This window comes from Caretta caretta, chromosome 11, assembly GCF_965140235.1.
Source record: "Caretta caretta isolate rCarCar2 chromosome 11, rCarCar1.hap1, whole genome shotgun sequence".
Taxonomy (NCBI): domain Eukaryota; kingdom Metazoa; phylum Chordata; order Testudines; family Cheloniidae; genus Caretta; species Caretta caretta.
The window spans coordinates 38,551,862-38,579,100 of record NC_134216.1 but is presented as its reverse complement, the minus strand read 5'-3'; the positions used below and the strand labels follow the sequence as shown (position 1 = coordinate 38,579,100).

Sequence of the window (27,239 nt, the reverse complement as noted above, 5' to 3'; positions counted from 1 at the left end):
CAAATCTCACAAGTAGTAGCTAACTGGAAATATACAAAGAATGAACTTTAGCAAACAGGATTTTTTAAAAAAATATCAAAGTATCAACAGTAGAAAACCAATGGCATCCTGTCTTTCATTGAGAATTACAGGAGGCTGGAATAATGATGTGCAGTTAAGTGAGATGAATAATACAGGCATTAGAGGAACAGCCGTGTTAGTCTGTATTCGCAAAAGGAAAGGAGTACTTGTGGCACCGGTTAGTCTCTAAGGTGCCACAAGTACTCCTTTCCTTTTGCGAATACAGGCATTGGATTTCTAGAAAATTCGGTGTAGCCTATGCGTAGTATCTAGCCAGAGACACTTATGTTGATTATCAATGGCATTTGGTTGCAGAGCAAGTTTTTTTTGAAATAGTGTTGCGTTCATAGCTACATAGTGACTTTCTGTCACTCCTAATGGACTCAGATTTAACAGAAGAACCACTTGAAAGTACGTGAAGCTTTTTGTGCACATGGCTGGTTCTCTGAAAAGGGGTTTTGGCATTAGTGACTATGCTGAATGTTCACAAAGATTTGATGCCAGGTTGAAGTACGCACATCTGGATGCATATAGAGGGAAGCTGCGACCCATTCTACCTCTGTTGGAAACATTAAATGGAATAATCCATAGAAATATCTACAAAATGGCAACAAGGAAACAGCATGAGTCACATTTTGGTATTTTAGAACTGACACTACATAACCTTGGTCAAGACTCAAATCAATCTAAATTCCACCCCTATTTCTTTGATTGACTAGATCTTTAACATATTCTAGGACTCTCAACTTTTGATTAAAACCATGTTCTTTCCTTTTTGTATATTGCATGTCAATGCTAAAAAAGAGTAAATGCAACGAGAACTGAATCTTAGTTTACTGTGTGTCAGGGATAATTAGAAACGGAAGACAAATTCTTACTATTTGTTAATAAAGTCTGTCTGTTGCTTTTTCATTTTTCTACTTACCTATTCCAACCACAGTGTCTCTTAGTGTACTACCAAAAAAGGGAGCATAGAAGTTGAAGTGAGGCAAAAATGATAAATAGCTCATTAGGAGGCGAAGAGCTTGAAAATACTAATATATAGTTGGAATACAAATTCTTGTTTCTTTCGGAACTGGATAATGATGATTTGACATGTACTGATGTACACAACCTTCCAATCCTTTGCAATTATACAGAGCTGTGTGAACCATTTACAGGTCAAATCTCTTTACAAGTTTTGTGAAATACATCATTACCCAAAAAATATACAACAGCCATCAAAAGTGATCCATCCCCATTACAATTTCTCTCAATATAAGAGCATAAGCACAGGTTCAAATACAAACTATTTTTGAATGTATGCCACTCTCTTCGTGGAGTGAAACACTATTCTTCTGCAAAGGCTGAGTCAGAACTGTTTTGACTCCTGTCAATTGACGTAATGACCGAGAACAATACTGTAAAGCATGTTCAATCAAACCTTTTGAAGTTTTGGTCCTGTCTGATAAGGATGGGAGAAAGTTGCTGAATGTCCCAATTCCCTCAAATACTGTGAATTGAGTGTTTAGCAATGGTTCAGTGATGGTTAGCAAAGCTCTTCATACATTCTGATCCCCATCCCTATTTTTCCAACTACCCACTTTTAATATCACATCTTCCTCATGCAGATACATCTTAATTAGAGTCCCATTTCCTGCTACTAATAGGACTTGGAATGTCCAGGACAGCTGGAGAGGGCTGATAATGAAATGAGTGGGATACACCTGACGTAAAGGCCAGATTGTGATGACTCTTGCATGACTGTACAGGAGGGGAGGTGGAACCTCTAATTAATCTCTGTCCCAGATACTGACGTGGTGCTAGTGTCCTACGTACATTGCTATTTTAAAACAAGGCTGCATCCTTAGATAAAATGAAACATTTACCAGCATTCTAGAACTTTGGAGTTTCAAGAATTCCCAAACTTTTCTGAGACGCTCTACTTCTTACACCTTGCTTTGCATAAGGGACAGAGTCCAAACAGAGGCAGCCATCTACCCCACTAAACAGCAATGTTTAAGCCTTTATTCTTAATGATAGTCTTGGCAGTTGGCCTTTCAGAGATTATAATTTTTAATTCACTACATCCCATTAATATAGTCTCACCGTAAAAGCTCTCTCTCTATAATCCCAACATCAGCGTACCATTTCAGATCTCAGATTCAGGGTATTTTCGGTACAGACTAGTAGTGCATTTGCCTTTCCTTCCATCTCTTCCTCTCTGCCATTATTACATTTATCCTCCCTGAAGTGGAATGGCCATTTTTACTCTTGTTGCCTTGCCTTTACTGTCTGCACATTTTTGGCTAGTACAAAGGGCCTTTATGCATAATGATGGTTCCAGAGACTTTCAAGAACCAGCACAAAACACTAACTGGATAAAGAGATGGGATAAATATCAATCTTTCAAAAGAAATAAAATGGTCTTGTAGCTTTTTTCAGTACCATTCATATGGAATAAAGCCACTAATAATACTCTACGGCCTGAGAAATCATCTGCATTTTGATACTTGCATAGCGTGAGGAAACAAAAGCATTTTCTGGCTCACAGTGCTCCTGCTGAAGATGGTGCTCTCACCCCTGGTAATGTAACAGATGATTTTCTGTTTCTGGTTTACTCCTTCCTTCCTCTTTCTAATTTTCACTGTTGAAAAGCAGGATGCATAGGGACTGATCCCCAGAAACACTCCTACTGCTGGCACTGCCGTTGATAGCACAGAAGACTAAAGAGGTCCTCTTCGCAATACTTTACCCAAGGGTTTTCTAGAAACTGATGATCATATCAAAAAAGGAATAGTCTATTTCTATTCACACTGACTCCTTTGGGAGCACAGTTTGCTCCTACACCTAAATCTCAGATTGAATAGTAGAGCAAGATTATTTTACAGCTATTCCCAGCTTTATTTCTAGGTTCAATAAAAAATACTGATGTGCCCTAAAAGTTTGCTATGAATAAACTTCTCTGGGTCTGGTAGTGCAAAACATTCTGCAGTCTCCCTACTTCTGTATGACAAAAAATCTGGAATGATAAGAACAAGATCTCCACTGAATCCTGTCTGTTGAAGCAACCCGAATGTTCAGCTGCTGTTTTGTCATTGTACCACTGCTCGCATCCTTTCCAGCTCAAAGGAACAAATCCTCAAATTCAAGAATGAATTCTGGATTCACAACAGTGCACCTCAGCAAACATTTCTCTTCTGACAATGGATCATCTCTTAGCATGAAATCTATGCAAGAAACTGAAGTCTGTAGAGTTAAAACTTGCAAAGGAGAACTAAACTGCAAGTACCAAGTTTATCATTGCTGTTGACATAAAGGTATCTTGTGTATTTGAACAAGTAATCAAGTCTATTCTAATGTAATTCACCACCAATTGAGTTTAAAACAATGCTAAAGTAATACCCTACAATAACCACAGATTTGTCTGAATTGCTAATTGACCACATTAGACACCATTTAAAATATTAATCCATCGTTTTCAAACTTTACATTGGGGAAATGGCCACTGTGATTTTAGAGGTGATTTCAAAACTAGCACTTTAAAACACAAAGATAGCAAAACTATCTGGAGCGGAGCTAGAATCTGTAAAGCCATGTTATCGCTTACTGTGAGTGACAAATCAAGCAGACTACTACTTATAGAAGACTGGGCAACAGCAACAGGAATGGACCGAAGAGATCTTAGCATGTCGGTCTCCAGTACTGAGAATCTAAAGAGCAAAAGAGTAAGGACATTCCCTTTTGTCCGTAAGTCCCCAAACATATTCCAAATAAATAATATTCTAGGACAGTACAAATAAAAATACTGCTCCGATTGTGTCAATTACATACATGTACAGCATGCCTACATATACAGAATGGTGTGTCTCTTCATTCACAAACAGGAAATATGGCAGTGCACTATCAGTATGCTTTGATACTCCTAATTTTTTTTTCTGATGCTGAGATTATGAACAAACCGCATTCACAATTTATTATTTACTTCTAGTAGTAAAGAGTTCACTTTGTTCATGTTTCATGAGTTAGCTCAAGGATTAATGGTCCTCTGAACAAGTGCTACCAGTAAGATATCCATTTGTCCCGTTGGCACCACTGGTCCCATTCGTGGTGGTAGAGTTGTGTGGATTATTTGAACGAGGTACTGAATCATCCTCATCCGAACTGGACTCAACATCACTTCGGTCATCCTTTGCTACCTGAAGAACGTGTGAGAAGGAGCATGTTATGGGCTATTGCGTGACAACATAATGAAGCATGCACTAGTTCATGCCAGAATCAGAGAAATGAGAGCCTGAAGAGTCTTTTCAATCTGAATTTTAAAAGGGGCCTCAGACCTGATATGCTTTCATGCAATTACCTTCCTAGGCACCCTTCAAGCACTGATGGCTGCACAAAAGTCATTGGTTCAAAACTATCACCTGGGCACACAAGTGATAGTGTTCAGATATGTGTGCAAAAGTGTTTGCATACAGACCATTTGGAACTCAGGCCCTTTAGATCATTCCAGTCCATCTCCTTGCCAATGCAAGATTGTTCTTTACAGTGCATTTTCTGGTATGTGGTCCAGTGTAGTGTAAAATGTCTCAAGTGACAGAATTCCCACCACTTCCCTGGGGAGACTATTCCACAGCCTAATTCATCACAGTATCAAAAATGTTTTTTTGAATATTCTTCCTAAGTTATCACTTTCTTAAATTTCCTCACACTAATTAATGAGAGGCCATTTGGGCCAGTGGACAGGGCACTGGACTGAGAGTCAGAAGGTCTGGGTTCTTTTTCTGGCTCTGCCACTGACCAGCAGCAAGTCACTTCACCTCTATATGCATCTGATACCACATCTGTGAAATGGGGAGAATGATACTTACTCTTCTTTGCAAAGTTCTTTGAAGTTGATGGTTGAAAATCATTATAGTAAAGAGGTGGGCATTATTATTATCAATTCTAGTTATGCCCCTGGTAGTTCCTCAAGTAATTCCTCTTCTCCTCGATTGCATTCCTCAAATGTATGACTTCGGTCATATAGTGTAAGGTGTAATGCGGCAAAGCCAAAAAGAGGCGGAAAGTAAAGAATGCTACAGTTGCCCTCACTGCCCTGTGTCAGGGCATGTATGTGTTTCCTGTGGTGGTGAGAAATGCAGTGCCAGCATGGGCAGCAAGCAATGAGAGGGGAAATCAGTGAAGGTGCATTAGGTACAGCCATAAGCCACTAATGGGAAGAGGCCTGCAGGCCAACAGTGATGTGCAACTTTAAAATTTTTCCTTCCATGTTTGGTTCTATTAATATAGATATTATTATATTACATGTATTAAGAAGCCATCCACGCTGTAACACCAGATTAGAAACACAGGCACTAGCTTTCTTCAGTGTGATAAATTTGTGTGAACTGGTGGGGGGCAAAAAATAGCTGACAAAGTGATTTCTCTGAAACGTTTAGTGCTCTTGGGTAAGAAATTTAACTCTACTTGTTTCAGTTTTTCCAGGGATCCTTCCACATTCCTGAAGAAGCCCAGAGTACCTCCCCGTCTTAATAGCCCAACTGCTTTGAAGGCTCCAACAGCAACCTCCATCCTCACAATTAAGGATGACTGACATGACTCCTTTCAGACCACGTTTGTTAATTGGCCAACAGAGAATAGAGCACAAGGCACACTTGGCAGTTCCAAAGTACCTGCTAATAAGTACAGTCCCTAATGCCAATATCTTGTAATGCTGCAGCTGTGAAGCCCTTGAAATTAGACTTCTGCTCAAATCAGAATTTTCATTTTATACTCCTCAATTACATATTACTATGGACTCTTCCACATAATGGGACTTTTTTGTTAAAAGTCTTGAAATAAAATGATGCACTTTGAATTACACTTTAGTCAAACACAAGTTATGGGCTCAATACTGAGGTTAATGGGTGAAATTTAATAGCCTGTGTTATACAGAGACAAGGTGAGTGAGGTAATATCTTTTATTGGACCAACTTCTATTGGTGAGAGAGAGAAGCTTTCGACCCACTAAGAGTTCTTCCTCAGGTCTGGGAAAGGTACTCCAACAATCACAGCAACATGGAACAGATTGTTTAGCATAAGTAAGTAGCACACAGGGCCGGCTCCAGGCACCAGTGTTCCAAACAGGTGCTTGGGGTGGCAGTTTGAAAGGGGCGGCTGTTTTTCCGCCGTGGTGGCAATTTGGCGGCAGCTTCTCTGCTCTGCCGTCCGCGGCGGCAAATTGGAGGCAGCTTCTCCCTTTTGCCGTCTGCGGTGGCAGTTTTTTTCACTGCTTGGGGCGTCAAAAACTAGAGCTGGCCCTGGTAGGACATATTTAAGGGGCCATTCAAGGCAGAATGGCCTGTTAACACGTTACACATGTCAGACTAGATAATCTAATGGTCCTTTCTGGCCTTTAATTCTATGAATGTATGAAAATTTAGGGCTAGATCCTCAGCTGGTGTAAAACCAGCGTAACTATAGTGAAGCCCAGTACACTGCTCTAAACTGTGCTCCCAATTATTAATTATGTGATCAGATATTATATATTCAAAAAATGCAAAATGTATAAGCAGCAGGGTTTTTGTTTTTATAACTTTAGATACAGGTGTAGCACCTTGTTGTACTGTGTACTATTCAGTGTACGTCAAACAAACAGAATCCGGGTGGTCATTTATAATGACAACTACACGGCACACCATTTCTTTAAAACAAACTGCAGGGGACTGGACTAGATGACCTCTCGAGGTCCCTTCCAGTTCTGATTCTACAGATTAGGTATAACACAGAGTAAAGAATGAAAATAAGATGGCATATGTTGATTACCAAAATTAGCTGGTAAACTACAGTCATAGTTGATTACCTCATTAGCTCAAATGCACCTGATGAAGATTATTGCTGGTTGAAAATAAATTGAATATTATATGGCTGCTGACTAAATTATTAACATATAGACCTCACTGAAAAAGAGAACTTGTTGTATAAGTAGTTGTGACACAGACATGCCCAGACAAGTATATTACCCCAAACCATCTTCTCAATATTTCATCAAAAGGGGAGTCATGGATAGTCTCTGCCGAAAGCAAAGAACTACTGATTGTCACAGTTATTGAGAGATGTTTGTACAATTTTAGAGCTATGTAACATGTAGAATATTGTATTCCTACTCTGTTGAGAGTGAAACCTATCACCTGAGATCTGACCCATTCAACATGAGAAGGGACATCCATGGACTGACCCGGTTTGTATTTACAGTCTAGGCCAGATACAGTCTTCAGCATTTTCAAAGACAAAAGAACCCCAATAAAAGTCTCTGAACAGGGGAGCCGTGGGTTGAAGGACAATAGTCTGTAACTGTGTAAGAGAAGAAAAAAAGAGGACAGGGAGGATTACAAAGGAGTGACTATGCCAGCAGGGGTTATCTCATGAATGTTAGGTCCCAGCTTTCTAGACTACAAGTGCTGTTTAGCACTCATTTGGATGTGAAATACCTTATCAGACAGGAAAGTAACTTAATAACTATAACTATAGTAACTATAGTTTGTGTCTTATATTTTTCTTTTACCTGTAGCCTGATGTTTCCAAATCCTTTTATGTGCCTGTATTTTGAATCTTTATCTCATGCTCTCGCAAATAAACTTTAATTTGGTTTTACTATAGATACATCTGAGTGCCTCGTGCTAAGAAAAATGTTGAACTGAGATGAAACTGGTGAAGTGGAGGTGAACTGAATGGAGGCAGTGGATTGGTGTGCATTGAGGGTGTCCAGAAGATAGGGAACTTGGTACTCCAGAGTAACAGAGTGGGGTCTGTAAATTGCTAGCTTGCAGAGGGAAAGAGCAGCGCTTGTATATCCTGGAGCAGCTTGTGTTGCCAGCAGCTAGCTGGTGGCTGGAGGGAGTTTCTCCTTGCGGGCAGGAACAAGACTCGCGCCTGCTGTGAGCAGGTGGTAGTGATTCACCCCAGACACCTTGGGTAACCCCAATAAGCGTCCCAATAGTCCAACTCAATAAAAAAAAATTAGACTATTATAACAATGACCCAAATTGCAAGAATGAGAAAAAAATGCTAGGATACCACACTGTATATTTTCTTGTATTGTATTACCTGAGAAACAGAACAGTATGTGATCATGTAAGTTAACATTGCATTGTTGAGAGCAGAGTTAAGCTTGCAGGTGCATCCTTAACCTTAAAAACAATGAGAAATCCAGTGGCACCTTAAAGACTAATCTGTAATTTTCACTCCATGCATCTATGAAGAAGTGGGTTTTTTACCCACGAAAGCTTATGCCCAAATAAATCTGTTAGTCTTTAAAGTGCCACCGGACTCCTCGTTGTTTTTGTGGACACAGATTGACACGGCTACCCCTCTGATACTTGACATCCTTAATCTTGTCATTTCCTTATTTCTGAATGCTTAACTCTGCAGCCTTAACAATGTTTTAACAGTTTTCTTTGACGGAATTAATTTAAATTTAAATTCAATTCTTTAGGTAGCTGACATGCACTGAAATGCACAACCTGAATGGTGCCAGAGCAGAGGGTTAGGCTACTCTACAGTCTATGATGTTTATTTGTATTACAGTGGCTAGACACCCCTACCAAGACTGGAGTCCTTTGGGGTGAGGCTCTGCCAGTGCTTAATTTGTAATGAAAGAGGTGCCGGGGCTCAACCAATTAAGTGCTGGCGCTCATGCAATTTTTTTACTTTCATAACGGATGCGACAAGCCTAGAGGTGCCAGGGCTCAGCCCTGGCAAGTGTTGGCACACAGTAAGCACTGAACACTGCACAAACACAAAGCTTGAAACAGTCCCTGCCTCTAAACACAGAGCCTAAGCAAGAAGCAGATGTAACAATCAGAAGAATCAGGGAGGAAGGACATAGGGAATAGCAAAACATAGATTTGTGTGCATGCATCTTTCGCGCAGCAGAATCAGAGAAACTTACATGCAAAGGGTTCCACTTTCCAGCCTTCCAGGACAGCACAAGGAAAAGGATAAACAAGTAGAGTAAGGAAGTCAGAGTATTGCTGGTGTGAAATCAGGATCACTGAGGCTTAGAATTGCTAAAGCAGAGGTGTCCCAACTGTGGCCCTCAAACAAAAATCACAGACCATGGCAGTACACATCTTTAATACAGAGGGGGCAGCAGATATCAGGTGGGCTCAATCCAAAAAGGAGCTGCGCACTTTGGCCGCAATCTTGTCAAGCAGTTAAGCACATGAACAGTCCCATTCATTTCAGTGGGACTACTCACATGCTTAAAGTTAAGCACATGCTTAAGTGCTTTGCCCCTTGTTAGTCCGCACCCACAGACAGGATGGCTCGGCATCTTGATTTGAGTAGTCTGGACATATTGTATTGCTTGTAGACACTGTGAACCACACCCCTGTTTTTAAATAGAAGGGTGGCAACAATGTGTTAATTTTGTACAAAGAGGCATGGCCCTTTGGCTCCTGGAAATATGGCCCTTTGTTCAGCCAAAAGGCCCCTGATGCTTAAGACTGTAAAGAGTTCAGACCCACATCTCTGCCAATTACCAAAGAGGCAGCATGACAGGTTTCAGTTAATTTTATTGTTCTTCTCAATTGGGAGGCAGACATTTTTCACCAAATATTCTATGAAAGGAAGTAAAACAGAACTGGCAGAATGCAAACAAGTGCTATTTACACAGCTCCTATATGTGTAGTGGGATTTGACACACCTATTTTTAAAAAAGGAAGCATTAACCACAACATAATCCTAGTCTTAAAAATGCATGTATTTGGAGTTCACACATCTAGTACATTTGTTATCAAGGAACAAAGCTAGTAAGCGTTCCATTAAAGGAAGGAAAAGCATATCACAATACAGCATCTGTCCTCAAGTCTGTGTTTTGGGTCAGAAAAAGAACAAATCACTGGACAATTACTAAGTGCTATTTACTAATTTTAAAAACGTCACAAACAAAATGTTTACTGTAAAACATCAGACAGTGTTTGTGTCACCTTACCTTGCCTCTGGAGATAGCTTTATAAGCTGCTTTTACGATTAGATAAGACCAAAAACAGTGCAGGACTTGAAGTACTATGAGCAACATGTTAAAGAACCACAAGGCAGGAAAATTGCCCAAAGCTTCATACAATTCAAACAGCATTGTGTTCAATATCCTAAAAGAGAGAGGGAGACAAAAATACTTACATTTCGTTCAAGTCAACAGTAATCTAAAAAGGAGCCCTTTTTCTAATTAAGATGACAAATATTTGATTAGATGGTATCCACACACATATTCAATTCTCAGATTTATAATGACAGACTGAATAGCACTGGAAGAGGCGTGATAAAGCGTCATCTGTGCCTCTGTGTCTCAAGAGGTAAATGACTGCATAACATCACCTTCACTATTTAATTTCAACCAGCAAACACCACATGTAGAAAGCAAAAGTACTACACTTCCCCCCCCCCCCCCTTTTCAGAGCTGGTGAGTAACCAGACACGGGTTCTCTCTAATACCTCTTTATCCTGGACAATCCCAGGGGAATGACAGATTCCCATTCTTCAGATTATTTTCCTCCTCACATAGAGTATACCCTTTCCACCACGTCCATCAGAGGCTAACAATGAAACACTTAAACAAGAGGGACACCTCTCACTTCCAGGTAACCTAATTCCTCTGAGGAGGGACCTTAAAATCATACTATGCCTGAGTACAACATAATGCCACCAACACTCCACCCATTTTACCGGTATAATAAAATGACAGTTTTCCCCCTCTCTGAAAGGGATTTGTCTGATTTGGAGCAAAAAGATATATAAAAAATAGTAACCAATACTTGCTATCAGACACTTCTTATGACAAAGAACATTCAACTATATGGCAGTAAATTCATTATTAGAGCATTTGTCAATACTATTTACAGGTCTGTTAATGTTTTTACTGTAAATTCCTAGTCTTGACATGAGCAAAGCCTGCAGTGATGGTCTGTTGATCTGAACCTGTACTATGAGACAATTCAAGTAATAAGAGACTTCAGCACTTGTGGTATATAAGGCAATAGCATGCCTATGATAGGACTCAGAGTGTAATAGGAATTAACTCATTCAACACTTGAAAACTAAAATAGTGCTTGATACAATCTGGGTCATAGTGAAGAGTGAGGCAACAACCGAAACTAACAGGAGATTGGGCAATAATAGGATGTAGGTAGAAGAAACAAGCAGTACATATGGCAACATATGGCTATCTAGGAATGCTTGATACTTTCGGGAGTCAATTAAAAAATGAAGAAGATCATGAAGGTTTCTGACATCCCTTCTACTCTATACCCCTGCTGCTATCAAAAGTATTGGAAAGTTCATTGCATTTAATATTTAAAAAATTAACTATCACTACATAGCCAGCAGATGGCATATTTAAGCAAGCTAACAAATGCACAGCTTTCAATCTGCTCTTGTTATGCTGTGTTTAGAACACAGAAATCTAGCTAATGTCCTATAGGGCTTTAGAAAAGTTCAGATCTCATTCTCTCGGACTATATCAGACTGTGTTTGAACTTTGACATGTCTCGTATACTTCAAGAATTCTTTTTACCTAATGACTGACGAGGTCACTATTTTCCCCAAAAACGTGTGTGTATAACTCCGTCACTATTAATGGGAAATATCCAAATGCAACAAGTACACCCTCTAGTATTTATGATTTAATTAGGATAAAACTGTTTCCGTTAAAATTAGTAGATGGTTTCTAATAAACTAGCGTAAGCAGATTAGTCTTAAAGCTGTAGAGCATCAGAATACTGTTTTGATTCTATTTAACACTGGTCTTTTTTTATTCCTGGTCCATCCCTTATACTAAATTGTATCTGCTTCATAAATCTTACAATACATTTTGTGAGAGAGGGTTGTTTCATTGCTTCATTATACAGTATTACAATTCTTTCTGTTTACGGCATAAACATTAGAAAATGAAAGTTTGCAGTTAAGGCTAGACATTTGGCACATGAATGCTGTTACTAGCTAAGATTTATAGTCTTAGCTTTGTGCAATTTGTTCGGTCAACAGTAGCGCTAAATGGCACAGTAATGTCCCACTTCGTAATCCAAGGTGACACACTCTATGCATATCAAAACATAGCTTTAGTCATCTTTGCTTATTTCATCGGTAGTTATTTCAGTTCTAAATTACAATATCAAACTCAACTTTTAAAATAAGCAGCTCTTGCATGTAAAGTTAATCTCCTTTTTGATGTCTAAAAACCTACACATTCCAGAACTGTAAAGAGTAGTTATGCTGCACCAGGGATGAATATGGCCCATTCTAACAAAGTCTGAAATCTTAAGAAGATAGAGAGGCCGTGGAGAGCATGTCTGAGGCCTAAAGTAATATCACTGCACAAATGAGTTACCTGCTGGATATCAGGGATGGGAAATAAGCATCCATCAAAAGATCAGAACCCTCTCAGATCTGCTCATGTCTGACAGATTGAGGAACAAAATAGAACTTTCCAGTAAGTGTCTGATATGGCTTGCACAAAGATTATTGCACTGACTACTCAAAATGCAATTCAGTGACATGACACAATATGGTAGGCACGGGAGAGACAGCTGGGTCTTTAAAGATAATCGTTATGCAATTCAAGTACGTAATGAGAAAGAGAAATAGAATATGAACATAGAAGACCACAGAAATATCAGACAGGTAAAAAATTGGTTTATGCCCAAAAGAAAGAATATCCCATTTTGGAAGGCTATGTAAATAGGGATCAGCTAGTTAGGTAGGAGTGAATATGAAGGGAACTGGTTCTATATTTAGATTTTCAGGGCAGGAGACAGGCAAGGCCACTAAATTCCCCAAACCACCCTTCCTACTTCCATTCTTCAGAAGACTCATTTGAAACATTAATCATATACAATAAACACTAGACTAAAACAGAAAGCCTTCGGTGGCAATCGCACAACTAGGTTAGTTCCGGGTAAAATTTACAAAGGGGCCTAAGGGCCAGATTTTTTGAAGTATTTAGGTGCCTAAAACTGCAGTTAGGCACCTACTGGGATTTTTAAACGCACCTAGGTGCTTAACTCTCAAATTTTCACAAGTGTCCACTGATTGTGGAAGCCACCATTTTTTGTCTGCCTGACCTGACACCTTGAGCTTGGTTTCCAGAGGTGATCTGGTTAGAGCTGCTGGAGCTCTGCACTTGTGAAAATTATGCCCAAGATGTCTCAAGCTGGCCATATAAAAACTTAGGCACAAAAAAATCAGAGACCACTTCTGAAAATTTGGCCCGAGGCAACTTGCTCCTGCTTCTGAGCCAAAGGAGGCAGAACCTAAATGAACATTACTGTGAGTAGCACTAGCTTCTATGGTGTTTCGCAGCATATAATATACCGTGTTTCTAGGGAAGACTGCTACACTGAAGGGCTGCTCCTCATGTCTACCTTCCTCCTGGCCAGTCATTTTTCCCCAAATTCACTTAGCGAAAAAAAGGCACATGTTGCCATAATGGGGCAGCCAGCAGTTACGCGGAGACAGGGGAGAGCAAAACGTGGAGCCAGCACACCCCTGTGTGTGGCTCATCTGCCATTTCAGCATAGTTGTCCTGCTTTTGCTTTAACACTTCACAGGAGTGAGACATCCTGCAATACCACACCCACCTCATAGCATATCGATAGCTAGGTATAAAAGCAAATGTAATTGTAACTTAAACCTTCTTACAAGCGTGTTCAATGATCATGTCAGTTATTTTTCAGCAATGATTGTTTTGTCCTTTCCTGGATTTTTTGCCTTAAAAACATTTCTATTTACTCTTCCACTTCCAAAAAAAGAGAGCTGGAGAGTTTCCTTGCTCCAATGTCTGAGGCTAGTCAATATGAGCAGAGAACTGGAAGTCAGGATTCCTGGGTTCTATGTTTGGCTATTCAAGTAACTTGCTGTGTGATCTTAGGACACTCAGCTGAGTTCCCTGTAAACTGCGTGGCTGCGCAATGGCCTATTTAGTGTTGCCCAGACACTCAGGGAACCTGCCCAGCCGGGACCTGCCACAGCCAGGTGAGGGGCATCCACCCCCGGCCCCAACTCAGCTCCGGACTTGCTGCGGCCAGGGAGGGGTGGCTCAAACCCAGCTCTGGCCTGGACCTGCTGGGATGCCCCGCCCCATCCCCAACCCAGCCCTGGAGCTGGGGGAGGGGGCCCATCCCGTGGTCCCAGCCCCGGAGCTGGCACGGCGCCTCTCCCCCCAAGCCCAAGTGCTGCATGGGGAGAGAGAGCTGGGGGGAGTCCTCTCTCCCTGCCGTAGCCCTGGAGCACCCTCCTGCAGCCCAACCCTCTGCCCCAGCCCTGAGCCCCTCATTCCTGGTCCCACCCTGGGGCCTTCACCCCCCACACCCCAACCCTCTGCCCCTCATCCCCGGCCCCACCCCAGAGCCCACACACCAACCCTCTGCCCCACCCTTGAGCCCCCTCCCACACTCCGAACCCCTCGGCCCCACCCCCACCACATGTATTTTGTTGTGTGCACCAATATGAAGGTGATGTGTCACACATCAGCTCCACATTGGTGCACACAACGAAATTCATTCCACACATGGGTGGGAAAAATTAGAGGGAATACTGACACTCAGTACGCCTTTGCCTCAAGTTGCTCATGAAAATGGATATAATAGGACTTTTACCTGCCTCACAGGGCTGTTGTGAGGCTTCATTCATTCATTAGTAAAGCACTTGGAAGAAAGGAAGAACAGTAAGGTTGAAAAAAATAATGTTGTGGGAGGCAAAATACTCCTCAGCCCTGTCCAATCTAGACTCACAGTTAAGGCAGTGGTCTCTCTCTTTACCAGCTGGAAGGATGTGGAGAGACAGATTCTCAGTCTTTTCTAATCTCTATAGCTTCCATGGAGCATTCAAACGTAGTTAGTCAATAGCGTAATGATTCAATGCACTTTAGCATTATTGACAATCTCTGCTCCCAACACATGCACAATATACGCAATACATGGCACCCCAGAACAGCATGTTTGCATCAGTTATTTGTGCCAGAGAAATATCTGCTTAACCCCAACTCCGCAGTATCCCAGTTAAGTTAGAACATTGGGCACAGCACTGTTACTACCTCTATCCCCTGTCGTGCACACTAGAACGCACTGAACACCAGACAGAATTACTGCTATTAAACTCTCTTCTCTTGGCCAGCAGACTCTGTTCTACACTTTCAAAAAAATATATTAAATCTGTTAAACTTAATTATCCAGCTGTGCTCTCAGCCTGAAATTGCCTTCCTGAGTCAGAAGCTTGAAGGGGTGTGAAATTTTCAGCTGGACCATCATAGGAAGGTGGGGATAGAATGAGATGTGTAGGTGTGTGAGGGGACAAGAGATGGTAAGTCCCCCTTAGCTGACAATGATTATGACCTATCTTCCAGGTAAGAGACCAGTTTCTGTGGGGGATCACCCTGTCTTTTTACTATGATTAGAACTGAATGGGACCTATCTCAGCTCTCACAATTTCAACTGGGTTCTCTAGCTATTTGTAATGATCCAGACCTCGGTTATAAGATAATTTCACACATGTGTTAGGGTGAATAGAATTCCTGACCAGGCTCATTTAAGATGAGTTGCCAAACTTCTCCTGAAGGCAGTATGAAATGAAGGGCTCCTCCCCAGGATAAGATTAACCACTAGATCCAAGAAGCTGGGGTCTACAGCACTGACCTGCCAAAGGGCCTCAACCAGCAGCTCTGCTAAATATTTCAGCCTAACAGAGCCAGTACTTAAAGGCCTGTCTTGCCAATTCTTCTCTCTTCTGACTGGCTGCTCAGCCGCTGCTGTTCCTTTCACATCACTGCTTTGAAGGGACACTCTTTGGTTCTTGCTGAGTGGAAGGACCAGCTGGTTTGCCTTTCCCTTTCAGTCTCCCAGATTTTGTACTCCTTTTCTATGCATGGAAGTGGATCTTATGCTAGTAGTCAGCGTATGCAAAACGAGAACAGAGTGACAAAGATCTAGCATAAGATGACAGTAGTTGGATGGTCCAGTAACCCACAGAGTACCAGTGAAATAGTGAAGACCTGAGGGGAAGGAGAGAGATGGAGTACCCAATGGCATTGCAATGGGGCCCTCGATTTGCTTCTCAGCCCTGTTCACGGTCTCTACTTCTCTGGTCAATGAGCTCCAAGTCCTGGACCAACACAAGGAACATAATGCTGGAGCAGGTCTGACACATTCTATCTCCTAGACAGCTATTTGTGTGCCAACTCCAGTGGTGACATCTGTAACTGCGAAGGAGGCCTCAAGGCAGTATAAGGATGTTCTCTGAGCTGGCTTCTGTTCTTTGTTTTTCTTTTCATCTCACTCTCAGGTTTGCACAGACCCCTGAAACACAAAGCAGGCACTACCTATTCTACCAGCTCAGGGCCAGCTGCCTCCAACTGGCTATTTCCATGGACATCTGTAACTTTCACCATCCCAAATGATGTTGGTGATGCTACCAAAGAAGCCAGTTAATCTGTCTAGCTGAGAAAGAAATCTGTGCAGATAATACAGTAGAAAATACGCTTTACAATTATTCAAGGCCCTTTTCAAGTCAAATCAGACCCTGTCAGGCTCCTCCCTGTTTGGGCTATGTGTGTATCTGTAGCTGAGATATATCATCAGCCATTTAGGTGAACAGTTCCAGTTTTCCTTTCTCTTCTTTCACCACTGCTACCCCTTTCCAACCCTTCCTTGTGTATTAGGACAGAATTCTACCAGTGACAAAGTAGGTGACAAAGAGCTCCCACAAAAGTGAAGGTAAAGCTGACTCTGTGAATGACCCAGAGCTATTAAGGCCAGGGGCCCTAGATCAGTTATACTGCCTAAAGCACAGAGATCTGCTCAGCCTCCTCTAGAGCAGAGGGCAGTATGAAGTGAATATATTGCTGCTTTATCAATAGCATTAGAAACATACACACACAGCCAAATTCTGCTCTCATTTACACAGGTGTAAATCCAACAGAACCCTACTAAAGTCAATAGAGCGTGTAATGGTCCTCACTCAGGGTCTGGTTGGGGAGTGTGACCTCATGGTCATGACGACAACCGCTGACTGCCAAGGGGGTTGTGGGGAGGGGATCCTGGGCGCTCCCACTCCAAAGGGCTCTGCCCTAGGGCCTTTTGGGCTACCAGTGGTCTGGCAATCAAGGCTGCTTAAGGCGGTCTTCCCTGGGACACTTTCTTCTCCTCCTCCCCTCCCCTTCCCAGTCAGCTTAGTCCAAGGCTTTCCCCTGTTGGGGAAGTCCAAACTAAATATGTAAAAGTGCGTTACCAATGTCCAGGGTCCACAGATAGGGGAGAGGGGTATACTTCCCTCTCTGATTGTCTCTGGCGTGGGTCCTCCCTTCCCTCAGGGAGGGCCCCTTTGGGCAGCTGTGTCAGAACCTTTAGGCTTCCCTCTACTCTGTGCTGCTGGACCTGTGGGCTGCAGGTCTGCTCACCTCCAGCTCTGCCACCCAAATGAGCTAATTCCCAGTCTTAATTACTCCAGCAGATGGAGCACTTGCTGCAGGTGTGGTGGGACAGAGCTGGCTGAGCCCAAAATAATTCCTTAACCCCTTGGTGCCCAGTGTGGGGTTTGCACACCCCATCACAGAGCGCTTCAGATTTACATCCTTATAGCTAAAAGTAGAACTTGACCCATAGCTTCATTTGATTTTGAGTCACTTGTCAGATGGAGAGGGAAATCAAAATGAGCAATGGACCAACATGTACCTGTGTTTGAAAGCAAGTGGTCATTCATGAGTAACAAAAGAATTTGGCTCAGGATCTTAAAGAAGCCATGTTGCAGCATGATCAAGTGACTTCTGAGTTGCTCAATGTGCTTCAGTGCTGTCACATAACCACCAGGGGTTTTGACTCTAAAGTACAGACTCCTGTGTTGTGCAAAAACAAATCTGACATTAAGGAAGTGACACTGGCCCCAAGGTGGGGTGTCCAATAGGCATCCTGAGAGACAACTGTGACCTACAATGTCTTGCCATGGGACTTATGTGTAAGTGCAGGATGAGAACAAAGATGATCAAAAGCAAAATTTTTATTTTTTTTGTTAACCTATTTGTCATAAATATAAAGGGAAGGGTAAACCCCTTTGAAATGCCTCCTGGCCAGGGGAAAGCTCCTCTCACCTGTAAAGGGTTAAGAAGCTAAAGGTAATCTCGCTGGCACCTGACCAAAATGACCAATGAGGAGACAAGATACTTTCAAAAGCTGGGAGGAGGAAGAGAAACAAAGGGTCTCTGTCTGTCTATATGTTTTTTCTGCCGGGGATAGACCAGGAATGGAGTCTTAGAACTTTTAGTAAGTAATCTAGCTAGGTATGTGTTAGATTATGATTTCTTTAAATGGCTGAGAAAAGAATTGTGCTGAATAGAATAACTATTTCTGTCTATCTTTTTTGTAACTTAAGTTTTTGCCTAGAGGGATTCTCTATTTTTTGAATCTAACTACCCTGTACAGTATCTACCATCCTGATTTTACAGAGGTGATTTCTTTACTTCTGTTTACTTCTATTTCTATTAAAAGTCTTCTTGTAAGAAAATTGAATGCTTTTTCATTGTTCTCAGATCCAAGGGTTTGGGTCTGTGGTCACCTATGCAAATTGGTGAGGCTTTTTATCCAACATTTCCCAGGAAAGGGGGGGTGCAAGTGTTGGGAGGATTGTTCATTGTTCTTAAGATCCAAGGGTCTGGGTCTGTAGTCACTTAGGCAAATTGGTGAGGCTTTTTACCAAACCTTGTCCAGGAAGTGGGGTGAAAGGTTTTGGGAAGTATTTTGGGGGGAAAGACGTTTCCAAACAGCTCTTCCCCAGTAACCAGTATTAGTTTGGTGGTGGTAGCGGCCAATCCAAGGACAAAGGGTGGAATATTTTGTACCTTGGGGAAGTTTTGACCTAAGCTGGTAAAGATAAGCTTAGGAGGTTTTTCATGCAGGTCCCCACATCTGTACCCTAGCATTCAGAGTGGGGAAGGAACCTTGACACTATTGAGGAAGATAAAAGTACAAACAAATACGCTGCACATTTATTTTTGATAAATTAACCACTAATTAACTGCAGACCTGGGCTTCTGGCGAGATGCCAATACAGTCTGACTGTTGCAGAGTTGGGCACTCCTGTTTTAATACTAATCAGCAACAAAACATCTTTGCAGAAATCACAGAATTGCCACTGAGACAATGTTATTTTAAGCCCCATATAGATCAGTAGTGCTTTCAGTTATTTAACTAACATAATGCAACAGACAGGAAATTATTCATGTTTGATGTAGTGTAAAAGGAGCCATTCTGATCAAGCTGTCTATTGTGCTGAGTTCAATTGTGCTTATCTATTCACCCAATTTCTTCTCACCAATGGCTCCTGCCTACTAACAAATTTGCAGTCACTGGTATGAACACTAATATCTCCACTCTTGTTGACAGAACAACTGAAAACATAGAAGGGTCATATGCACCTTCACAATCAAAGCGCATATCTCAGGAGAGCTTTTCTACAGAGATTTGAATAAAGGAGGATTTCAGATTCCCTGGCAGAATGCAATTATACTCAGCAAAATGTTTTATCAGTAATGTGTTCTGCCAAAACGCATGTGTATGTGTCTGGGATCAGAGCACACAGATCGAGGCAACGACGTCATTTATATTTCCAAATCTGAAAATCTTTAAGAACATATTAAAAGCTTGCACAGACAGCATAGAATTCATGTCAAGAGGCATCTGTTTCAGGGTTCGTATTATTCCCTGCATAAATGAAAGACTTCGTATATGATGTGTGGGGCCAGATTGTCCTTAGTCTTTGCAAGCGTGTGCAGGGACAGAGTTAAAAAAACGCCTTTGCCATACCCATTTCCTCTTCCATGCTTCCTCTTGGCACTAAGGACAATGACAGTTACTGAATGCAAGAAAACTTAGGAAATGTCCCCTCCATTGCCCCAAGGGAGTCGGAAGGAGGCAGGGTTAAGGACCCATCTATAGAGCAAGTTAGACACCCCAGCAAGATGACTGTACCACTTTCTCCCAATAATCTTCTCCAGTGTAACTCTGTGCTGCCTCAAACCAATGCAGTAATTCAAGACCACAATCTAGCCCATGGTATTTTGCTTCCAGAGTTGTTTACACTAGAATAACTGAATCACCTGCAAGACCCTCAAAGATCGATCATATTAAACAGGAGCGGTTCAATGCATAAATTAAGAGAAAAGCTGTCAAACATATGATCCAAAGGTTACGTTCTTGTTGGAGAGTAATTTTATCTACTTGCTAAAGGACTTAGACAAGCAAACAAAAAAAGCATCCTCACAGCTGACCTCTGCCACAATCTTTGCCCCCTGAGCTGGCCACAAGCTTTGCCTCCAAATCAAACTAAAAAATTAGTCCTAACAGCGTCTTGTTTAACTTGACCAATTAAAAGATTATCTCTAGCTTTACAGATAGCATGGGTCAAATTCAGCTCTGGTGCAACACGACTGAATTTGGTGCTGAATTTAGCCCTGATAAGTGTTTTGGCTCTAATGGCCTATTCTTAGCCAGCTAATAGAGGAGCTGTGGCTACATGGTTATTGACTGTGCTGTTTGAAAACCATTTACCAGCTCATGCTGGTAAGTGATGTATCGTGTGGTGACATTTCTGATACTAAAACTATGAATTGTATAACCCACATGGGCACTTTTCTGTTACTCTGGGTTAGGAGATTAGTTCCTTGCAGTTGACATACCTCAACATAAATGTTGTAACATATATTTTATTGATTCTTAAGTGATCATATATGGGATTTCCTATCACTAACATTACACTGGTATACATTTCGACCCCTGCTTGGGTAACCCGACTCCTGCAAAACGTGCTCACATGGCCACAGTCTTGACAATGTTGATCCCTGCAAGGATCTACCTAGACCCCAATTGCACTCTAAGGCTGCTCACAGTCAAATAGCAGCACTGTTCATATTTTATATTGCTTCTACAGTACTGTGAATGTACAATGGGCAAACTGCACTGGACTAGTAACAGGTCTATGTCCTGAAGATTTATAATTTAAAGGCATGGGGATAGGAAATGAGAGGACAGAACACCACACAGAATTCAGCACATGGTCATTAGAGAATAAGCAAAGCTTAACTAAATAATACAAATGTTAGCTGAGAAATTCAAAGCATCAACACTCTAATGCAAGTCTATGGTGCTACTCCAAGAAGTATAGTAAAGTAGCCATCTTCTAGAAACAGTCAAGAAACAGTTTCATATAAAAGTAAATTCTGAGTCAACTTTGGATTTTTTTCTCTCCTTTTCGCAAAACCAGAAAACGTAAATTCCTTTAGTCTTGGTCTCTCTCTTTAGGTGGCAAAGCTGTCTCTCACAGAGCTCCCCTCAACTCCAGATTAGGAGTGTATAGTGGAATCCATCGCAGTGGATGTGTGAGAGCAACCCTGATAGCCGTTGGTCATCAGTATTCTATTTATTCTCCAGCCTTCAAACCTCACTGATCACAGTGATTTAAAAACAGCACCGCAAATACGTCTGGCAGCAGCAAGAAGGTGAATGCCCCTTACTTTTTCTTGAGATATTTACACCCATCACAATAATTCTCAGCCCAGAGTGCTGCGGTAATTCTTTCTGTCCTATTGCATTTTAGAAAAGACACTATTCAAAATAATTACAACCACCCCAAAGTCCCAAGAACACTGACTGAACAATCTGTCCCTGCCAATAGAATGTGTTATTGGAGCCACAGAGAACAATCTGTATGAACCAAAATTGAGGCTAATAAGGATTGACTTTGATAAGTCTGATGATACTCTTTTTATTTAAATTTTGCTTGTATGCTAACACAAAAATCCAAACCCAGAAACACTGAGAAAATGCCACCGGTTGTTATTTACATTACAACCTTTCACTGGTGAATGACATTTTTAACTTTTGCATTGGTTAATTTCCCTCTAGGAAAAGCTGGCTTAGGGCTAATCTAAAACTGCAGAGGCTCATGTTCTGCTTCAGACAGTATCTGAAGCTTTGAACTCTCAAGAACCCTAAACCAGTCAAAGGGATAAAATAACCAGCCTCTGTTAAGGGCAGCGTCAGCTAATACTTCATCCGAAGCAGACGGGATGACAATGTTACAAATCCTCTGCTAAAGAATATAAACAAGAGTTTATTCAAGGGAGAAGATTCAAGGTGAGTTATTTATTTAATTCACCGAGCCTCTTTTTTATCTTCGTTTATCCATGAATAGTTTATTACTTCCTCAAATTTATTCAGTATTCAAAATTGTTTGCCAAAAGTTTCCTTTAAATAATTCTTGGCCAATAGCTGGTTCATTAACTGTTTGTTGTGACTACAAAATATCTGAAATTCAAGCAGCATTCCTTAATTTTGATTATTAGTTGTAAGTCCAAGGTCTAGTGCTATTGTTTCTGCTCCTTGAGAGAATGAGTAACTCTGTAAATCAAGTTCCTGGTATGAAAACTGTTAATTAGTCATTCAAATCTGCTGCCGGAAAATACAGAATAGTTTGCAGTGTTGTTGTAGCTGTGTTGGACCCAGGATATTAGCGAGACAAGGTGGGTGAAGTCATATGTTCTACTGGACCAAGCTTGAAAGCTTGTCTCTATCAGCAATAGAAGTTGGTCCAATGAAAGATTTTATCTCCGTTACCTTCTCTCTCTAATAGCACCAACACGGCCACTAATTTCTCCAATTTCTCCACATCTTTCCTGAAATGTGGCACCTAGAACTGGATACAATAATCCAGTCTTGCTTACAACACTCCTGCTAATACATCCCAGAATGATGTTTACTTTTTATGCAATATCTGTTGACTCAGATTTAGCTTGTGCTCCACTATGACCCCCAGAACTGCAGTACTCCTTTCTAGACAACCATTTCCCATTTCATCTGTGTGCAACTGATTGTTCTTTCTTAAGTGGAGTACTTTGCATTTCTCCTTATTGAATTTCATCCTAGTTACTTCAGACAATTTCTCCAGTTTGTCCAAATCATTTTGAATTTTAATTCTATCCTCCAAAGCACTTGCAACCCCTCCCACCTTTGTATCGTCCACAAACTTTATAAGTGTACTTTGTATGCCATTGTTTAAAACATTGATGAAGACATTGAAAAGAACCGGACCCAGAACTGATCCCTGCAGGACCCCACTTGATATGTGCTTCCAGTTTGACTGTGAACCATGGATAACTACTCTCTGGGAATGGTTTTCCAACCAGTTATGCACCCATCTTATAGTAGCTCCATCGGGTTGTATTTCCCTAATTTGTTTACGAGAAGGTCATGTGAGACAGTATCAAAAGCCTTATTAAAGTCAAATTATAGCACATCTACCACTTCCCTCCTATCCGCAAGGCTTGCGACCCTGTCAAAGAAAGCTACTATTAGGTTGGTTTGACACTATTTGTTCTTGACAAATTATATTACATACCATATAACATTTCCAAAATGCTATGCTATTATTTAATTAGTTATATCCTGCCACCAGTGAACTAGGACCTTTACAGTCAGATATGAAGACAGAGGTCGCTGCCCTAAAAAGCTTGCAGTTTAGACTGGCAACGTAGATGAGGAGGTAGAATGAGAAGGTAGAAACACTCAAGGGGAGAGGACATTGAGAAGCTAGGAACACAGTGCGATTGAGTGGTGATGTTAGACAAGTCTTGGTGGTTACACAGCATTTGCATGGATTTTGTTCTGACTTTTTTTTGGTGGGGGCGGGGGAGAGGAAAGGGTAAAAAAGTAAAGGTTTTCAGTCACCTAGTTCAGCTGTTTTCAGCCTGTGGCCCCTGGACCACTGGTGGTCTGCAGAGAAGTGGCTGGGCACATGGTGCTGGCTCTCCTCCTATCAGGAGGCCTGTAGAAGCAGCTGTAATCAAGAAGAAGGAGGCAGCTTTGATGCAGCTAGTAGTAACTACTCTACGACAGGAAACCAAAGCAGTCCCCAGGGACTAGTGAAACTGAAGTTGCCTGCAGGAGTAGAACGCTTGGAGACACGGGCCATGCAGTATATCCAGGAGTGGAGGAAGACAAAGAGATTGATGCCTGGACAGCACGTGCAGGGGAGAAGGGGACCAGGCAAAGGAAGACAGGAAGGGGGTGCATGCACAAAGAAGAAAGGGAGGAAAATAATAGATGGGAGGGGAAGATGAAATTAAGAGTAAAACTGACAGTGGGATTAACTTTTTCAAACAAGACAAACACTTATCACATTAAATACACCCAAAATAAACAGATCAGATTTGTAACATTACTATGCCATGTAAACAATTGCTAGTTACCTCTGGAATGTTATGTGATTACAAACGGATTCTGGAGACACTCTCTCTATTAAAATGTTGCCCATGCTGTGAAAAAGTTTGGGTACCATTGGCCTAACATTAAAAGATTTTCTATGGCATACACTCCTGTCAGGTATGAATTAACTAATCCACAAAACACTCCTGTAAGGTATGCAAATAGCTCATTTTACTGATGGGGAAACTCACACCACAGAGCAATTAATCTTCAACAGAATGCCTTCATTCTGCTCATGCAATGATTAGCTTTGGCACAAGTTAGTTGATTTTGGATTACGAGGATGTGCCAAACTTCATCTGAATCATTTAACCTTGGTCGGCTATATTTCTCCTGGGAAAGCTAACATTACAATATAATTTGAGAGTAGAAAAAAGAAGAGCTTCAACCTACTTAATGACAGGTTTCAGAGTAGCAGCCATGTTAGTCTGTATTCGCAAAAAGAAAAGGAGTACTTGTGGCACCTTAGGGACTAACAAATTTATTTGAGCATAAGCTTTCGTGAGCTACAGCTCACTTCATCGGAAGCATTCAGTGGAAAATACAGTGGGCTTATTTGAGCTTATGCTCAAATAAATTTGTTAGTCTCTAAGGTGCCACAAGTCCTCCTTTTCTTTCAACCTACTTAATCTAATTTAAAAACATTCATAAGACCCTTTACAGATTAAATTTTGTATTTTGAGACCATTATTTTGTACACTGGCATTGGAATAGAAAGAAAAGAGCATTTTAAATTACTCCTCGGTTAACGTGATAGCTCCAGTTTGTTAAATAAATATAACAAGGCTTCAGTGCAAGTGAGCAATGTAATGTTATGTTGAGAGCATTATGCAGAATAATCTAGAATTTAAAGCAGCACTCTTATAGTTAAGAGGCCGAAAATGTGTACATTTGACTTCATCTATCTGGTAGCAAACTTTTTTTTCCCCCTCTTTAAGCAATGCTTTATGTAAATGCTAAAAACCTACATTTTGCACCAAATGCTGAATCCATGGGCATGCGAAGCCTGTAATGCATCAGAACCGGTATCTAAATTTGGACCTATCCTACAATGGTTATAATTGACATGGAAATAGTTTCCAGATTTTAAATACATTTATTAATACTATCTCTCTGGTAGTGGTAAATTAGAATGAACCCAAACAATAGTTTACTGATTAGACAGGACCTACATTATATTGCTTTATCATCTACTTCCACCCCACTGGCTAGTCAGCAGAGAGAATATGAATTAATTAATAGTTCCAGTTCTAGCCATCATCAATAATACTGTGCCTTCCCAGACGAGAGCAACTCCCAGCATATTTTTAAAATGGCTTTTAAATAAAATGACAATAACAATGATTATTCTGAGTTAAAATGTTGCTGTTCTTAATTGATGTCTGCAAAGCATTTTAGAACATAAAATTACACAAATTACACAAATTCTAAGTAAGAACACTACTACACAGTAACAATATTGCAGTGACATCTATTTCTACCATGGGCTTCACACCAGGAATAAATATGATCACAGGTGGTAAGCTGATTACACTATTGTTAAAGCAGCATGTTTTGCTGGCTCCTCCCTCCTTGCATCTGGCCATGCCCTCTCCTGTAGTCTGCTGCCCTCTTTAGCCTGTTAAGTAGCACACAGGAGTTGCTTGTGGCTTTGCAGTGAAAGAGGATGCTACCATATAATGACCTTCCTCCCCCCACGCCCCCACCCCCATTGTCACACTTCTTCTCCCTACTGAGCTGGGGCCTATGTCTTTGCTTCGACAGACCAGGATTCAAATAAGGCTTTGATCAAACATGAAATGTTGTTCTCATTTTAGGCATAAAAGGATATTGGTGCAAAACCACTGCACAAAATGGTAAGAATGTAAATCTGTGCTCAGACTGTTTTTGACATTTGCTAGATAATGTAATCTCTAACTCTAGAATTCTGTGTCTAATAGCAGGGCTGGTGTGGTCAGACAGAGGGAGTTGGGTAGGAAAACATACAAAAAACTTCTGTTTGTATTATGCCTGGCTCTCACCAGTTATGTCAGGTCTTTAATTTAATTGTGAACTATAAAAGTTTGCCTTATGATTAATGTGAGAAGCCCATCAATAATTCCAGTTTTTTCCTTAGACTTTGCTGTATAGTGTGACATTTGGCTGGAGTGCTCCTGAGAAATTTGTCAAAATTGTGAGAGGTTTCATTTCCTGATTTTCAACCCAGATTGTAAACACTTCAGGCTAACTCCTGCACTACCAAACTCTTGACCTGAGTGGGATTGTGTGGAGGTAAAGGAGAGGCAGAACTGCACCCTTCTTATTTTCACATGCCTTGAGAAAAACATACTCTGAGTAGCTACTGTCAGTTAAGAGAAAACTAATGAACTCCCCTGAATTTGTGCACTTTAGTGAATACTTGAAAAAAAGCTTTGGGTGAGATCAATCTTGATCTCATACAAAGCAAGCACTCTGCAGTGCTCTGGTAAATGTTGTTGTTTGAAAAGCATAACAGTCAGACATCTAAAGCTGGCATTCTCCCCTTGGCTTTTCAAATACCATAGAGCAGCCTTTAAAGTGTTATTGAAGGCCTAAAGTGATGGCTAAACAAACTAGGCAGCTATCTACTCAAGGAGTGTAAATCTGTTATTCCTTATGTCTTTGCTTCTACAGACCTGGATTCAGAACATTACAGACAAAGCAGGAAATCACACAGAGGAAAATGCACTCGATTTCCATTTGGAGCAGTACAGAGACCTATCCTGTGTTCAAACTGAACCTTACTATGGACAAACCCCCAGAGCCACAGTCATCAGAGGTGTATCTCTTTTGGTAGAATTTGGCCCTCACTGTTTCCACAATTTAAACAGAAATATGGGAGGATGAAACCATATAGAAAATGCTGGCTCTGCTGTACATCCCGTAGCACACAGGCGGGAGAAA

At 41.1% G+C, this 27,239-nt stretch overlaps 1 protein-coding gene across 2 annotated transcripts in view; it reads right to left on the bottom strand.

Annotated features, from left to right (window-relative positions):
* Positions 1-286: 286 nt before the first annotated feature.
* The window catches only part of CERS6 (ceramide synthase 6), a 217,068-nt gene continuing 190,115 nt past the window's right edge, over positions 287-27,239 (bottom strand). The window contains exons 9-11 of one of the 2 annotated variants that reach the window (XM_048869580.2): positions 10,013-10,169; positions 8,969-8,992; positions 287-4,238 (exon numbers count right to left, since the gene is read on the bottom strand). In XM_048869580.2, coding sequence (XP_048725537.1) covers positions 4,077-4,238; positions 8,969-8,992; positions 10,013-10,169 — 343 coding nt within the window. In that variant the 3' untranslated portion in view covers positions 287-4,076. The remainder of the gene's footprint in view (positions 4,239-8,968; positions 8,993-10,012; positions 10,170-27,239) is intronic. The other variant, XM_048869582.2, reaches the window with a different exon arrangement.